Genomic DNA, 18,614 nt, shown 5'->3' on the forward strand with positions numbered 1-18,614 from the left:
CTCAGAAATCGGAAGGAGACTGGGCACCGGTCTGTGGTGCCACTGGAGCACAGTCTGGGCCCTGCCAGGAGTGCAGAGACGAGGCCGCAGGCACCCTGCGGTGGCCGGGGACCGTGTGCGCTTACCTCTCCCGCTCCTGCTCCAGCAGGTTGGTGAAGTCGTCGCTCTTGTTCATGTAGTCAGTGTGCTTGTGCTTCTCGTTCTCCAGCTCGTACACCGTGCGCCTGTGGCACTTCTCCGCCAGCAGCAGCTGCTCTAACATGCGCCGGTAGGTTTCTTTCTGTTTTTCCTCAAGTCTGTCCAGCTGAGTAAGCAAACATGGGAAAGAGCTTAATATTTTACTTTATTTGTATATGACGCTAAATAATTTGTTTACATTGGCCTAGCAATTTGTTACCTGAAGGGGAGAACATTTCCCCCATGCCTTTATTTTCTCTGGGCCCCTTGGCTTTGCAAACTAGTCAATAGTAAGACTGCAGTAACTTCCGGCCTCTGGCCCTTCTACTGTGAACACATGTATGGCTCCTAAACTTTCAGGAGAACAAACTCTTTCACCGTTTTCATGAGATGTTACAAAACCCTCTGGCCAGAAAGAAAGAGGATAATATCCCTCCTGATCTCAGAAAAAATAAGAGCTCAGCATGTACATGTACCGAACTTCTCCCCTGAAAGGTGATTATCAGCATCACCATCTCTTTTTAAGGTTTGCAATTAAATGCATTTCTAGGAAAAATATGAAAAGACCTACAATATAAAAAGTCCTTTTCCAAGAGATGATAAATACAGGGAGGCTTTCAGAACCTGTAGGGCGCACGTATCTCAGACTAAAAGAGGTCTTATCAAATATTATTACAGGGCTTTGTGCCTATTTCTCTGGCCAGGCTATATGATATTAAGGGATCACCCCTTAACCATCTTTTTAATTCCTAGCTCCCAGCACAGTGCCTAGAACAGTGATGGCGAAACTTTTGAGCTCGGTGTGTCAGCATTTTGAAAAACCCTAACTTAACTCTGGTGCTGTGTCACATATAGAAATTTTTTCATATTTGCAACCATAGTAAAACAAAGATGTATATTTTTGATATTTATTTTATATATTTAAATGCCATTTAACAAAGAAAAATCAACCAAAAAAATGAGTTCATAGGTTCGCCATCACTGGCCTAGAACAAAGTAAGGGTTCGGTAAATGTTTGCTAAATTGGATCAAATCTTATAATATTGATAGTTCCCAATCCTGCTCTCCTCTTCAAATTCTAGTCCAGGGTTTCCCAACCTCAGGACTACTGACATTTTAGGCCACATATTTATTTATTTTGGGGGTTGTGCTGTGCATTGGAGGATGATTAGCAGCATGCCTGGCCTCTGACCCCAACATGTCAGTAGTATCACCACGAGTTGTGACATAACTATTCCCAGACATTGCCAAATATACCCCAGTGGGGAAAATTGCTAAGCCTCCTCCAGTGGAGAGCCACAGCTCTATATGTTGAAGCTGACATATTGAAAATGCATTCTCAATCTCACAACCAACTCCCTAAAACCCAAAAGGGTAGCTCCACAGGGGAACGGCATCAGAGCTGCTCCTGCTGGGCTCTCCATCTTTGCCTTTCATCATAAGAAGGATCCAAAGCTCCCTCTACAGTTGCATATTTTTACAGTGAATGGATCATTTCTGGGGCCCAAAATAAAGGAGATACTGCCCCCATAATACTCAGTGCCTTCTGCCTAGATCTCCTAAAAGCAAGTGGCCAGACAGACTGGTGAAGAAGCCCAGGTTAACTGGAGGCTGCTAATATCTGAGATCATCAGAGACTGGCAAATTGTACCTTTATGGGTTCCGGTAAATTTCTGCCATCTTAACAGGACAGTCTATAGAAGAGATTTTCTCATAGCTTCATATTACAACACATTCTCCCCAAGGACTCTCCCATTCTTTTACAAATGTGATTTTCGCCATATTTTCTAGAATTTGTCAAGCATTGCTGAAACCTCCTCCTCATCATCAGAAATGTAGAAGGAGCGACTCCTTCCCCTTTTTCCTTTATGATAGAGTAGGACTCTCCATGCTTTTGAAAGTATTGGAAAGAGCAGCCTCTGCCCACTTCTTCATACCCTCCACCACTCCTCACTAAGGAAGGAGGGGTGACTTATTTGAAGGTTGTATTTGGGATAAGGAACTGGAAACGAGCAGCTCAACCTCCTCTTTTCTTATTCTTTACTCTGCCTGCCACAAGATGATATATGTGTTCTATAGGCTCAACTCTCTCTCAAGTGGTTTCTCCAAAGTCTAGGAGGGAAAGCATAGAGAGCCTGCTGAGGTCATTTATTTATTTATGTCAATAATAAAGCTAAATATTTGAAGTCATCTATCAGACTATTGTAGTTATTCCTCAATCCATTCAAGGAACTTTGGAGGGGCAGATGGGCGCTTTATTAATTTGACAGTGGAACGAGATACCCAGATAGACATTTTAAGGTCATCTAGAGAAAAAACAGCACATATTGATATTTAGTGTTCTGGGGCAGCCTGGACAGGACGTGGGCCTTAGCCTGAATGTGTTCTATCCACGTGGGTTTTTGGAGCAGCTACAGTCCTGGGGTGAGGCCACTGGAGTTGCTCAGCTTGTCCCCAGCACTGATTACATAATCAGCGAGTGCGATTGAGTAACCCAGCTGTGCCTCATTTGGTATGGATATTTGAGTGAGCAGCAATTTTTTGGCTTGAGGTGTATAGCATGGCTTCTAGGAACTCTTAAGAGCACATGGTCCCAGGAGGTTAATGGAACGGTGATGTATTGGGATTTTTGCCTCATGAAGTTGGAAGCAGGACTCCTGCCCCTAGATAATATGAACTTGATTGTTAAGCCTGAAGTCTTCAGAGACCAAATATCTGTAGATAGTGGAAGATAAATCTTTCCCCCTTTTAGCATTCTATTTCTCTCACAAAGCAGGACCTCACCATTTTGGCAGTATTGGGAAAAGTAGCTTCTGTCCTTTTCTCTACCTCCTCACTCACTCCTCCCCAAGGAAGAATAACTCTTTAGTGTGTTGAGTTGAGGAGAGAAAGGAACCAAGATTCATGCCCAGCTTAGCCAATTCCAAAAGGACAACCCAAAGGTTGGGTGGTTTTCTATTCTGCTCTTCTGTCCATGAGGTAGGAGCATTTGGGTTAGGTCTATTTTCTGAAGGTGGGTCAGAAACTCCTTGCTCTGCGTACTGTCCATAAAACTCGGTGCACTGGAGGCAGTGGTTCTGGGTAAGTGCGTGTGCTCTACAGACCTACCTCTCCTTTAAGGGGTCATTCCAAGCTGTAACTTGGGAGAAAAGAATTAGGAAGCTCAAATGATACCATTTATCCAAGCTGAGTTCTCCAATCCAGGTGATTACAATAATAACATAAAATTGACATTTTGACCTCTGTATGTCATTTACTCCTCAAATCCCGCCAAGTTTGGAACTCATTAAGTGTGTGAGCAATTATCACCCTCAGATCCAAGCCAATACCAATGGTTATATCTGTTGAGTACCTAGCTTGTACCAGACATGCTGTTAAGAGCTTTACAGGCATTGCTTCATTTAATCCTCACAATTGCATTATATGTGCACTGTTGTCTCTCCCACCCGACAGAGCAGGAAATTGAGGCTTAAGGAGCTGAAGTGACATGACCAAGGCCACAGGCAGCTAGTAACCATGGATCTCAAACAGTAAAGTGGAGCCAGCCTGTTGACTGCATCCTATCATCTTTTAGCATGTTAGGAAAAGATGAGAACAGAGCTTCGGTTTATCCTTGTTGCAGAGAATAGAAAATTATAAGACCATCAATCTGTTGTGAATACTGTCTAAAGCAGATCTTGTCTGAGAACTGTCAAACTGAGCTGTGCAAAGACTAGACTAAGTTAAAAGCTAAATTATAATAAATTGCTTCAGACTTTAAATTTCTGTGTTCTTTTTTATTTATGATACCTATTTCACCTATATGAATTTTTTTACATGAATTCTGAAGAGTTACTATGGCTAGATCCATCAACTGATTCCCTAATTCAGCATCAAACTTCTACGACAATGTGACAGTATTTTTAACATGTAGCCTCATGGGTAATTAATAACAATGGCAATAGTTCCCAATAAAATCTCATATATAATTATTAGCTACAGCCCTAATAGATTTCATTTCATCTTAAAGAACTGCCTTAAGCATTTCATTGGGATTTTGCCTTCACCATTGTATTTAAGTTACTCATATAAGATCATTTTAATTATCACAGAGTTGAATAGATATAAGATACCAAAGCACAGTGGCTTTAAAACCATAAATATCAATAATAAAATCAATTTGATTTTACATTATCAATTTGATAATAATCTTGAAAACCCAATGCTAAAACCAATAAGCACTTCACATTTTACATACATAATCTCTTAGAGAAATGAAAGAATAACAGACTGTAAGAGCATGTAACTATCATAATCACATGAAAAATACATTTCAGGCTTTAAGTATATTCCAGGAAATTCTTCTAAAATTCTTATTATTGAAATGTACCTACAATAATTCATGAGCTATTTAATTCAGCTTAATTCTACATTATTGTATCATAAAAACGTTGCCTTTGAAAGAAAATGTGACAGCATGTAAAATGCAAAGATGTTAAGCTATCACTCTGAGGCTCCCTTTGGAGGGGATTGCTGGTGTCATATTTTTACCTCTGAAATTGGTTTCTCATAGACATCTTCTCCTATGGATTTCTCCTGGGCGAGGATGGCGTCTCGGTGCAGGACCCGCAGCACTTTCTCTGGCTCCGCAGACCCGTAATGAGCCTCCAGAACCTCAGGCTTGGTTTTCTCCGTCTTCAGCATGTGGATCACATCTTCCCTGGCCTGTGGTAGAAAGTGCAGCAGGGTCAGACGGTTGGCAACATAAATCACATGCCGGGCTCACAAAATCAGCACGGAGCTTACTGAATACATCCCCCACCTCTCCAGGGCGATTGGCAAAATCACTGGGTCTTCTGTTCTTAATTTCTACCGAAAGCAGATTGGCAAGCATATACTCTGCTTCAGGTTGCTAGGAAGCAGGAAGGCAGCAAAGGATTTGTGCTAATATTAACTACATAAAAATTGCTTTTTCTAAATAACAATGATTCTAAGAGGGGGTAGGACTGATCCTGGGATACTTACCCCCTTTCAGTGCAGAGAAGATCAACGACAATTGAAAGTTCTCTATTTATGCTCAGTGTAGTATTCAAATCTGATTTAAAATAAAAACCTGCTCTTCCCATTCTAGTTATAACTCCATGTGTAATTAACAAAAACAGCTTGCACTAGTGATTTCCTGTTTCCCATCAAGTGATTTCTTTTGCACAGAAACACATGGTTGAGAATTCACATGTTGCTGGACTGGGCTTTTCAAACTAATGTGTTCACACTGAAGGTGAAATTTAGCTCCTTTAACATACAGACCGAAAATCAGGTAAGTTAGATTGGTATGATCAGAGTTGTTTTGTTTTTGTTTTTTAGCAAAACGTTAGCATCATGTTGAAACTCTTGAGAAAAATCACATAATTATAGGTTTTAAATCATATTGACTATGGTCCCCATCACATAATGCAAATACATCTGGATGTACTTTCTACTGGTTAGTAGTGATTATCCCTCTAGTTATAATGAAGCTGACACTTGCTAAACGTACTACCATCTAGTCATATACTTGCTTTTCCAGTAATGGTGATGGGTTTGAAGTATCCTGACTACATTTTAAGTTATACTAAAGAATAAACTGGTTGGCAACAGAGTTCAGTCTGTGACAATAGAATAGAGTTTCTCCCTGTGTAATGCTAACTATGGCTGTGAAGTTACAAACCTCATGGTATTTTAAACATGGGGTGCTGACTAGTTAGCCCTGACATAGCACCATTATACAGTTGGTCATTCTTGAGGTTCCTCACTTTTATTGTTAATTCATAGTCTCCAAAAAAATCTAATTCCAGATGGTTAAAGACTAATTTATTGCAGAAACGTCAATGGACTGGAATTTGCAGATTTTCCCATGTTGTTTCTGCCACATATAATGTGCTCATTTCAAGACAAAAATGGAAAATGTTCATTTTGAAGAACCTAGTGGTTTGGGATTAGTGAGAAAGCTAAAGTCACAAATAGTCCAATGGAAAGGCCATGTGTCTCCGTGGAGGGTGAAAGGACATAAACACAGATGCGGTGTCAGACGAGGCTGTACAGTGTCTTCGTGCAAGTTAGAGAAGGTGCCAGGAGATACAGCCCAGAGTCAGAGTGCAGCTTGCCTCATGAGCAAAGAGTGGGCTGTGTTTCAGCCCCTATTTATTCCCTCTGCCAGGCACCTTTGTACAAGGCATAACTCCATACCGATATATGGTGGGCCTGTGGAGAGGAGCCCAAGGTATGTTGATTGTTATTGGTCTTCAGGCAGGAAGTACTCACACAGGTGAATATTGATAGCATCTTCTAAAATAATGGTTCTCAAACCTGACTGTATTGGAATCACTAGGGAACTTTAAAAAATTCCAGTGCCCAGGCCATCCCAGACCAATCACATTCAAGTCTTTAGAAGAAGAAACTTGCCATAACCTGTTTGGCTCAGTGGATAGAGCGTCGGCCTGAGGACTGAAAGGTCCCAGGTTCGATTCCAGTCAAGGGCATGTACGTTGGTTGTGGGCACATCCCCAGTGGGGGGTGTGCAGGAGGCAGCTGCTCGATGTTTCTCTCTCATCGATGTTTCTAACTCTCTACCCCTCTCCCTTCCTCTCTGTAAAAAAATCAATAAAATATATTTTTAAAAAAAGGAGAAACTAAGCCAGCGTTGGCGAACCTATGACATGGGTGACAGAGGTGACACGCGAACTCATTTTTTTGGTTGATTTTTCTTTGTTAAATGGCATTTAAATATATAACATAAATATCAAAAATATACATCTTTGTTTTACTATGGTTGCAAATATCAAAAAATTTCTATATGTGACACGGCACCAGAGTTAAGTTAGGGTTTTTCAAAATGCTGCCACGCCGAGCTCAAAAGGTTCGCCATCACTGAACTAAGCATTAGCACTTTTTAAAGCTCTTAGGTGATTCCAGAGTTGAGAGCACTGTTCCACACTAATCAGTGAAGAGGCTTAGCAGCCATACTGAATACCAATCCTGATATTATCTAATCAAACTTCCCCATTCCCGTGCATTTCCCATCTTCAAGTGCATTTCCTCTTCTTGATCATAGAAAGGTGTCATCGCCTTACTCCATACTCCTGAGGTTAACCTTTTGCTTTGGTCAAAGCTGAAGGAAAATGAGTTGTCTTAAGAGAAAAAAAGAAAGAAAGAAGAAAGAAAGAAACATAGGCGTGTGAATTTATGGAATGACAGGAAGGAAAATTTGGAATGACATTTCGAAGTGAAAAAGAAATGGTGACAACGGAACACTGGTGACCTGGAAGTCTCAATAACCAACAACTGTCTCTTTTCCATATTTACATCAGATGAACTCGGTTGCGGGATTGGATGAAAAAGGTAAAGGGATTAAGAAGTACAAATTGACAGTTACAAAACAGTGATAGGGATGTAAAGTCCAGCATATAGGCAATAATACTGTAATAACTATGTATAGCGTCAGATGAGTACTGGACCTATAGAGGGGATCACTTTGTAAGTTACATAAATATCTAACCAGCATGCTGCACTGAAACTAATATAAGACTGAATGTCAACTGTAATTTAAATTCTTTTTTAATTCTTAAATCAGATAAAGTAAAGGCTCACATTTTAATATGTGAAATACAAAGACTTCTAGAGCAGACATAGAATGTACTGTCTTTTGCGTAATAAATTGAGATACTGACTCATAAAATGTAAATATTTCAAGTCATCAGCTCCTCTGCTCTCTGAAACAGATTATAGTAGACTAGAATCCTGGTGCACCGATTCGTGCACCAATATGGTCCCTCGGCCTGGCCTGCAGGGATAGGGCCAAAACTGGCTCTCTGACATCCCCTGAGGAGTCCTGGATTGCAAGAGGGCAGTTCTTGGGTGACACACTCCAGAATCGGGCTCCCTCCTCTCTGGTTCCAGGTGTGTCACCCAAGAACCGCAGCTGCCACGTCACTGCAGCTCGGCAGCTCCTGTGTTGAGTGCCTGCCCCCTGGTGGTCAGTGCACATCATAGCTACTGGTCGGACAGTCGAATGGTCAGATGGTCGCTTAGGTTTTATATATATAGACTAGAGGCCAGGTGTACGAAATTCATGCACGGGTGTGGTCCCTAGGCCTGGCTGGTGATTGAAACGCAAGTATCTGGCATGGAAGGACAGGTCCCAGATGACCTCTGGGCCCTGGGCAGCACCTGGGTCCCTGGCCCTCCACACACCCCCCTCTGACTGAGTCACAGCATCCAAGTCCCCACACAGAGATATGGTGAGCACGGCTGGATGCCGTGGGCCAGGGCACAGCGTGGGCCTCTGGGCCGCCCAGCGGCACCATCCGGAAGCCGGGCAGGCAGTATGCTCTCTCCCGGCTGGCCTCGCACACCGGCTCCTGCGCAAACCCATGGGGAGCCCGACCAGCCCCTGCAGCGATGGCCCAGCTCACCTGGAAGAGGCCACACGGGTGGGGGGTGGGCCCTCGCGAGTGCCTGGCACCTGAGCACAGGGGCTTCCCCAACATGCGAGTCCTGGGATCCCAGTGGAAGGTAGCAGGGGGAGTGAGAGCAAGCTCGGTGGACACCCTGCATTCTCACCACACCTCCGTCCCTGTCACCCCTGCCCCCAGGTAGCTGGCGAGAAGTCACAGTGCATCACCAATGCCTGCCATGTTCCGTGCTGCCCCCTGGTGGTCAGCGCATGTCATAGCGAGTGGTCGAACTCCCTGTCTCCCCATCAAATGACTGCCCAAGGGGACAATTTGCATATTAGGCTTTTATTATATATAGATAGATGATTAGTAAAGGAACAGAATAAACAGAGAACTCAAAATATTCAGGAGAAATTTTTTACTGAAGCTTAGAAAATAGATTTGATCATATTCTCAAGTAATTTAGAAAAAAAATTAAAACACCAAAAGAAGTGGCTTAGAAAATAGGCACTAAAATATTGTATTGAGACCAGAGCTGCTCTTATTCATTCATTCTCTCTCTTTCTTCCTTGCTTATATGTATTTCCTAAATTTTCTACAGTGAACAACATTAATTTTACAAAGAGAAGCAAAGTTATACTTTATGAAGAAAGGAGAAAAACTTCATCATTCCTATTTCATATAAATGAAGCCAAGGCAAATAATGAAATAGAAAGTGCTCTTTTTTTGTCATACCAAATGCTGAGAAAGCTGCCTTCATTCTGTGTATAGACAAGCCTGTAATAGTGCCTCCGGGGTTTAGCACAAAGAAGGACATAACACCAAAACGGCCCAAATGATTATTCTATACCCTGTTTCTAACATTGTCTTGATTCCTTTTATAACTATTTCAAACATAGCAGTGAAGGCACAGATACAACAATCACTAGATAAGTGGTACTAAAAACAGAACGGTATAAAGATCATAGGTTTTCCCACCTAATATTTATCCTGATTAGTTACATTCTGACTAGATAGCTAAAGAAATCACAGCAGAACTATTCCCATATGGCATTTCCACAAATGACATCTCTGAAAAATGTTTATCTCTAATTGTGGATTGAGGTAATCAGAGAATGACTCTCAAATGTAAATCAAATAATCTTGAGTGTATAAATAGTCCTGCTAGTTAGCATAAACTTACATGATCTGAGCATAGAGGAAATTAAATAAAGCTATCAGGCAAATAAAAATTTGAATTAACATGAAAATAATATTTACAGCTTGGAATGATAGAGTGAGCCCAGCTTTGCAAAAACTCAGAATTTGTTTCCAGTCCCAGCTGTGCTGTGTGATTTGTACAAGTTGCTAACATTACTTTGACCTAATTTTATTGTCTGTGAACTAGGATTATAATAACTTTCTTAAACAATTGTTCTTAGGATGAAATAAGATATCAGTATATAAAATACCTAGTATAGAACTTGGCACACAGTAGCTGCCAAGTCAATAGTAACAATTTAATTTCTATTAGGTCCCCATCATTAGATGCCTTTATGCTGGAAAAAAAAATGTTTTTATAAGATATATTTTTCCCTAACAAAATATAACATTTAAGACTGATATCGTTTAACAGTGTAGACATTTCACAATTTGCCATTAACATTTTTTCAAAAAGGAATTTTTAAATCCGAACACCCTCTTTCCAAAAGTTACTCGGTCTCCCTGACTCAGTCTCCTTGTCTATAACGTAGAGACACCGACCTCTCTATATCACAGGGAAATGCAAGGCCCTAACAAGATAATGTAAATAATGAGCTTTTAAAACTGAAAATAGGTAGCTATTTTAGTTTAAAAGTTTAAGCTATTACAACTAAGCTACAGAACAACCATTATTCAGTTTACAAACATGTTAATATTGTTGGTATTTGTCTTCTTGACCAAATCTTCCTATTCTATTTGAAGAAAATAGCTTCTTTCTTTTCAATTGATGTGAGACACCTATTTCTTCTCTCCCTAAAAAAAAAATGTGTTTATGCTTGAACTTATTGTAATATGCTATTGCTACATACACTTCACATTTCATTCTTAGTTTAACAACCATAGACTAATTACCAAAGAAAAAGATGCTATGGTGATGTAACACTGTGCATTATATATTTAGAACCACACTGTTCATCATGAACTTACTAAAAGCTTTTTGCTATAATAATTATCATAATGAATGAAAACAAGTGTTGCTATAAATTGCTGTTATGTAAAATGGTTTAATATACTAAACCAATCATTAATATTGTGGTACCTATTTAGTCAATGGGTTAAGATGGTGGCATCGGTAAACACAGTACTCAAATCCTCCCACAACCACATCAAAATTACAACTGAACTACAGCACAACCACTATTCAGAACCACCTGAAATCTGGCTGAATGGAAGTCCTACAATTAGGGAATTAAAGAAGAAGCCACATCAAGACTGGAAGGAGGGGCAGAGACATGATATGGGTTGGTCCTATACCCACATATAGCAGATAAAAATCAGGGGGGGGTATCTTAGCTGTGGAGGTACCCCCTAAAGAGTAAGGCGTCCCAACTCCCCCCTCGCCCCCCCCCCCCCCAGGCCTCCCAGCCCAGAATTCCAGTTCCAGGAGAAGTCCCCTAGCTTCTGGCTGGAAAAACAAATGGATAGCCCTGTCCGTGCAGCTCAGTTAGTTAGAGCATCACCCCAATATGCAAAGGTTGTGTGTTCAATCCCTGGTCAGGGCACATACAAGAATCAACCAATGAATGCAACAGTAAGTGGAACAACAAGTCAATGTTCCTCTCCCTTTTCTCTCTTTCAAAAATCAGCAAATTACATTAAAACACACACACACACACACACACACACACACACACACACACACACAAAACCACAGCAGGATTGTGGCTCAGTGAGATGGAGGGCTGCTGAAGTCCCAGGCAGTTCCTCTTAAAGGGACTGCACATGGACTTACTGGAACTCACTCCCTCTGAGCTCTAGGTTAGGGCAGCAGCTTGAAAGGAACCAGGGACATACAGGGAGGAACTGAATTGTCTGCCATCAGGGCAAGAGCTGCTGGTGGTGATGGCGGGGTGAGGGTGGGGGGGGGGGCAGGGGAGGGGGAAGCGATCTATGTGTCTCTCACATCGATGTTTCTCTCCTCCTCTCTCCCCTCCCTATTCTCTTCCACTCTCTCTAAAAGAAATCAATGGAAAACATATCTTTGGGTGAGGATTAACAACAATAAGAAAAATGATAACTATGGATCACAGCAAATTTTTACAATACTTTAAACATATGATTCAATCTATGTAAATAAGATCCTACATTTTGGGGACAAAACCACTTTACAACTCTATTTTTGAAAACCTTGTTATTTTTGTATAAAAAGAATTAAAAATGTAAGAAAGTCCCTGTCCTCAAACATTACTATTTTTCACACAGAAGCTTTATCAGAAGCAAATGGTTAAAGTTTTGGGATTCTGGGAGCTGCTTAGTAGCTGCAAAGGGAAGAATGCATTAAGAGGACTCAAGAAAAGGGAGGGGGGGGGGAATGGTCGAAGGAGAAGAGTCTTAATAAAAATCTTTATTTAATCTTGATGATGGAGGAGAATAAATATGAGATAAGGGTAAGGGTATAGAAACAGACAGAAGCATTGCACCCTTCACTTTTCTACATGGTTCCTCTATATGCCAAGGGAGGCACACAGAAGCCAAGAGCAAAAGTGTCCCTGCAGAACTGAAAGTGGACCAGGTGGAGCAAGGGGTTGTCTCAAATGGCTGCATGAGGAGCTGATTCCAAACATGTGGGGGCAGCAAAGAGCTACTCTGCAAAGCCCAGGGCCAGGAGGTGAGTATTCTTCATCTTACAAAGTCAGGGAAGGGTACTGGGAGTTAGGGATGAGGGACAGGACAAGACACAGGTGGAGGCCACACAGAGGCATAGTTCAAAAGATGGCTAACCCCAATCATGCACTGTATTTAGTATTGGAGATATAATTCCATCCTCAGGGATTAAAGTCTACAGGCACATCGACAAACAATTGAAAAGACATTTACAATATAACATGATAAGTCTTAGGATGGAGGAATTACAGGGACCTGAACTGAACTAGCAAAGGAGGTTTCCTGGGGGAAGTGAGCCAAAATTTCACAAGTACTTGAGCCAGAGAAATAGAGAAGTCGTTAGGGCGAGAGCGTTCTTGTCCAAGAGAAGACTAGGCAAAGGCCAAACAGGTTTAGATGCATGGGCCGGGGCAACATGAGGCTAGAGTGATAACCATGAAAAGCCATGTGAACCAGGCAGTGAGTTTGCATTTCATCATGGAACAGTAAGAAGCCTTAGCATTTTTAAACAGCAGGACAGTGACATAGTCAGATTTGTATGGTAGATCATTCACCCACTGTGTTAAAAAGGTAGACATTCTGAATCGGTTGGTGCAGCCCAGAAATTGAGATTTAAAATATCTAAAGCACAGTCGCCCTTAGAAACCACTGCTTTAAGACAGACAAACCAATTCACCACCATACGCGCTTAAAACATTTGCTATGTTAGCTCAAGGTTCCCAGCAGGGTTGTGTGATTCCCAGAGACTTCCTTGCCCCAGAGCCTTCTCCTGTTCTCACAGTTTTTCCACTGATCCTTCTCCACCGAGGAATCACAGCCACTTCAGACCAGTAGCCTAAACCAGAAGGGTTCTGGGAAACTGTTGGAAGTGTTTGCCAGTTCTGGGCAAATAAGGGTGACCAACTGTCCCAGTTTGCCTGGGACTAAGAAGAGTGGGATCCCTTAACGGGGGGCTTTTGAAAATCAGAACAGTCCCAGGCAAAGTGGAATGAACTGGTCATCCTAGGGCAAACACCAAGTGGACAGAAGACTAGATATTCCAAAATGCCCCGGCGTCTAGCAGGGCAGCCGCAGTGGATTTAGTGTTCTCAGGAACCGAGTTTCACTGGCATGTTTCCAAAACTTAGCTTTCTTTCAAGGCAAATGCCATTCATCATGATTATGTCAGGTGACAATTTAAACTGTTTTCTAGACTTGTGGGTTTTTTAAATTTGGGGGGAACCCAAAATGAGTAGGAGAGACTGCTTAGTTCTTTTTTAAAAAAATATATTCTTTAATTGATTTCAGAGATTAAGGGAGAGGGATAGAGAGAGCGCAACATCAATGAAGAGAAAGAATCACTGATCAGCTGCCTCCTGCACACCCACGACTGGGAATGGAGCCCGCAACCTGGGCACATGCCCTTGACTGGAATCGAACCCGGGACCCTTCAGTCCACAGGCGGATGCTCTATCCACTGAGCCAAACTGGCGAGGGCTAGAATGCTTAGTTCTTATACCCACGTGTCATAGCTGAACAGGGTGCGTCCTCCCGAAGCATTCAGATTACTTAAAGGCTTGGGGTGGGTGGTAGTTTAAAAACTCTTTCAAAACATGAATGCAATTTTAATATTCACTTGAATGTTTAGGGGGAAAAAACACAAGATTTAAAAAACATGTGCTTGAGGCAGATAGCTTGGGACAGATTCTTCGATGATGCCACCATGACCCCCAGTATGGTGGCCCACTCACCTAGGTTTGGAGGGAGCACATTCAGTTGGGAAGTTTGAGAAGCCTGCCCCTACCATCTGACACTGCACACCTCGAACAAGGCAATTCTCTGTCAATAGCTGCTGACCTTAAGTGGTGGAAGCATTTGGAGGAAAGAATAAGTCTATTTCTATGCTTACGGAAGAACCAGAATGTCACAGTTCCTAAACACGATCACTCCTTTGTATTATTTAGTTAACTCCCTCAATATGGTCTTATTGCTGCAGCGAGCCAAGGAACCCTAGAAAAGATGACCCGGGAGGACCAAGGCATGCCCATCTGTGAATGCTTTACCATTCTGGAAACTCAGCTCAATGTTGCGGACCTATTTAGATAAAGTGATTTATTAGTTTACTTGTCTGTTTTTTTTTATTAGGCTGTGAGCTGCTTTGAGGAAGGGGGGACTGTGTCTACACTGTCTACTAAAAGAGTGTCTGCCCACATGACAGGCACTCAGTAAATATTTGTGGAAATAAAGAGAAGTGAGATAAGTGATGTGAAGTCAGAGAGGCATAATCCAGCTCTGAAATTCTCAGGACAATCTTAACTGTTTAGCCTTGTTTAAAAGATCTAAACAATTACATTTTGTTAACTTCCATTCTTTCATCTGACATTCTTGTCTACAATTTAGGAGTCACTTTGTTCTTCTTAAGTTTATTCCAAAAGAAAATATGTAAACTGAGTAAGAAAAAATAGTACATTCCAGAATGTTGTAATAGGAAATAAACTATCTTTAAATCTCAGACAAATTGAATTATCCTATTTATCCAGGTTAAGTAAATACAAAATTATAAATATATTGCATGAAAAAACAGCTATGTAATTATGATGGTATTAGCTATTACTGTAGAAATAAAACCAATATTTTCTCCTGAGTTTTAGAATGCAAAGTTAACATGACTAGTAATACAATATACAAGGAGAAGATGTAGGCATGGTTAGTTTAAAGCAGTGATGGCGAACCTTTTGAGCTCGGCGTGTCAGCATTTTGAAAAACCCTAACTTAACTCTGGTGCTGTATCACATATAGAAATTTTTTGATATTTGCAACCATAGTAAAACAAAGACTCACATTTTTGATATTTTATATATTTAAATGCCATTTAACAAAGGAAAATCAACCAAAAAAAATGAGTTCACGTGTCACCTCTGACACGTGTGTCATAGGTTCGCCATCACTGGTTTAAAGGGTCATTGAAGCTAAAAATGTGTCTTTGGGTTTCTCTGGAGAAATTTCTTTCCACAACTATATGGTCAATAGTAGCCTAATAGTCTTTATACAACTTGTTCATTAAAGATCACTCTTTTCTAGCATTTCAGACAAAATCATCCAAAAGAAATCTTTTATTAAAATATCACAGATAGATGCTATTTTTCATGTTAAAACTTGCTTTTATTATCACTATGATCCTTGAATTTTTAAAAGTAAAATTCCTCAAAATCCGAATGTTTTTTTACAGAAATAGAAAAATCCATCCTAAAATGCATATGGGAATTTCAAGAGACCTTAAAGAGCCAAAACAATCTTGCAAAAGAATAAAGTTTGAGGCCTCACACTTTGATTTCAAAACTTACCACCAAGCTACAATAATTAAAACAGTGTGGTACTGCCATACGTACAAACATACAGACCAATGGAATAGATTATTAAGCCCACAAATAAACTCTAGAATATATGATCAAATGATTTTCAATAAGCATGCCAAGACTATTCAATGGAGAAAGGGCAATCTTTTCAACAAATGATACTGGGGAAACAGGATATCCACATGCAAAAGAATGAAAGGTAGGAACCTGATACCATATAAAAAAATTAACTCAAAATGAATCAAAGACCTAAATGTAAGAGCTAAAATGCTTAGAAGAAAACATAGCAGGGGAAATTTCATGACACTGAATTTGGCAATGATTTCTTGGATATGACATCAAAAGCATAGGCAACAGAAGAAAAAATAGATAAACTGAACTATATCCAAACTTAAAACTTCTGTGTATCAAAGAACACAATCAACAGAGTGAAAAGCAAACCACAGAATGGGGGAAAATATTTGCAAATCATATATATCCAGGCTATATAAAGAACGCCTACCACTCAGCAACAAAAAAAACCCCAACCCAGTTAAAAAGTGGGCAAAGGACTTAAACAGACATTTCTTCTAAGAAGATATACAAATGGCCAACAAGCACATGAAAATATACGCAACATCACTAATCATTAGGGAAATGCAAACCTAAAGCACAGTAAGGTGCCACTTCTTACTCATTAGGATGGTTATCATCCAAATAACAGAAAATAATGATTGGCAAGGTTGTGGAGACATTGAAACGCTTGTGCCCTGCTGATGAAAATGTAAAATAGGTTAGCCACAATGGAAGTCAGTGTGGTGATTCCTCAAAGAGTTAAAAAGAGATTACCATATGACTGAACAATTCCACTTCTAGTTACAGACCCAAAAGAATTGAAAGCAGGCACTCATGTTCATATCAACATTCTTCACAATAACCAAAAGGTGGAAACAACTCAAGTATCCATTGACAGATGAATGGATAAACAAAATGTGGTATATACTAGTGCACACAATGCAATGTTATTTAGCCTTAAAAAAGGAATGGAGTTCCGACATGCTGCAAGGGATGAACCTGGAAGGTAACTATGCTGAGGGAAAAAAAGCTAGTCACAAAAGGACAACTGCTATACGATTCTGCTTATATTTCATATAAGTACTTAGAATAGTTAAATTCATAGAGATAGAAGGTAGAATGGTGGTTTTCAAGGGTAAAATTATCTCTAATCTTTTGCCTAGAGATTGCCACTTTAAAAAAAAAAAGGATTCCATGTAATAAATCATAAAAGTGTAGTCATATTTTTTCTAGCGGTTAGCTGAAAGTCACAGTCATCCATGGATTTGAACACATTTTCATTACTTATGTGGTTTTCTTCATTTTTCCTTTTTACACACATTGGGATATTAATAGTACAACAGCTGCTGTGTCCTGGATTTGAAATTAGATACGGTCACAGGGTCCCCCCGGCAGTGCTGTGATTTTACAACGTGTAATTTCTCAGATTCCAAAAGACGACAACCTTTTTGATCTGTGCTGATAAAGACCTTGGGCAGAGCCCTTAAACTGCCCACCCCTATATGTAATCAGGTCCGGCAAGTCGCATCCAGCTTTCTGTGAATCAGTTGAGAAGCTGAATCCCTTAAAACATGAGAGCAGCCATTGCTAAGGCACAACAAGGTGATTATTTTCTCACTGGGGTTGTTTATCCAGGTCCGTAAATTTAATCCCATCAACATAAACCAGCTAGGCTGATCCAGGACAGATAAAACATCTGTACCAGATCTGGTGCCAGACATCTCTCTCTGTACAGACGTCTCTGGTATACACAACTCTGCTAATTCGGTTAAATTTTCTTCACATCCTTACTTTCACCATGATTGTCTCCTTCTCAGATGGTCTCTAAAAGCTATTTTTCAAGCATAAATGAAATCCTCCGGTGTAATCCTGTCTGGAGGATTGACTGGCAGGCTGACCCTGCCACAGGCGATTTGCATGAGGAATCAAGGTTCTTCCTGAGAAAGAACCCATCCCAAGGGAGGAAGGGCACCATTCTGGCTGAAGGACAATGGAGCAGGGTCAGAGGGGAAGGGTGAGTCTGAGGGCAGCGCGGTTTCTGTCACTCAGACTCCCCTCCAGCCCGCCCCCTGAACCCATGCCTGAGTCCCAGGATGACGGACTGCCATCAAAGACTCAAATAATAACTAGGGAACTGGTAAATTAGAATTCAAGACTTGGAGCCGCAGTAGAAGGGGGAGGGCAGGAAGGGGCAGTCCTCTCCGTATCTCGCATCACGCTCAGTGCAGACACCAGCCCGAGCTGCCCTCAAGTACACATCCACTGGCACACTCAGGAGAGAGAGCAGTGCTGGCTGTGCTTCCAGCAGGCACTTGCAGGGGCAGCCGTCATTACCAGCGTGGGTTGCAGTAGGAAAAATGGCAAAATGCCAAATGCCAAATGGTAGCCTAGTGAACAAATGTGGGTCATCCTCTGAGGGCTTCTAGCCTATTGCCACAGAACAGGTGGGAGCAGAGGCAGGAGAGGAAAAAGGCAACTTCGTTTCTTTTTATTTCAATTTTTACCTGACTGGTGAGGGCTGAGAAACATTTTTCCAAAAGAGAAAATATTTCAATCAAAGAAGGTAAGACTACATCATCCAAATAGAATTATAATTGAGGTTTATTTGACTCGCATAACATTGAGTTCCTTTATTTGACTCACATAACATTGAGTTCCTTTGGGATTTGTTGTGTGTATTCACATCAGCCCCTGACCGAAGTGAATTCTATATTTATAACATACATTTGGCCAACTTAAAACAAGTAGAGTTCAATTTTTTTTAACAAGAACACAAGAAAATCTCAGCCAT

At 40.9% G+C, this 18,614-nt stretch overlaps 1 protein-coding gene across 1 annotated transcript in view; it reads right to left on the reverse strand.

The window, feature by feature from the left end:
* Positions 1 to 18,614, reverse strand: part of FILIP1 (filamin A interacting protein 1) — a 192,186-nt gene that overhangs the window by 51,988 nt on the left and 121,584 nt on the right. Inside the window, exons 3-4 of the mRNA XM_081094854.1 lie at positions 4,708 to 4,881; positions 126 to 304 (exon numbers count right to left, since the gene is read on the reverse strand). Coding sequence (XP_080950980.1) covers positions 126 to 304; positions 4,708 to 4,881 — 353 coding nt within the window. The remainder of the gene's footprint in view (positions 1 to 125; positions 305 to 4,707; positions 4,882 to 18,614) is intronic.

This window comes from Myotis nattereri (assembly GCF_964212035.1).
Source record: "Myotis nattereri genome assembly, chromosome: 6".
Taxonomy (NCBI): domain Eukaryota; kingdom Metazoa; phylum Chordata; class Mammalia; order Chiroptera; family Vespertilionidae; genus Myotis; species Myotis nattereri.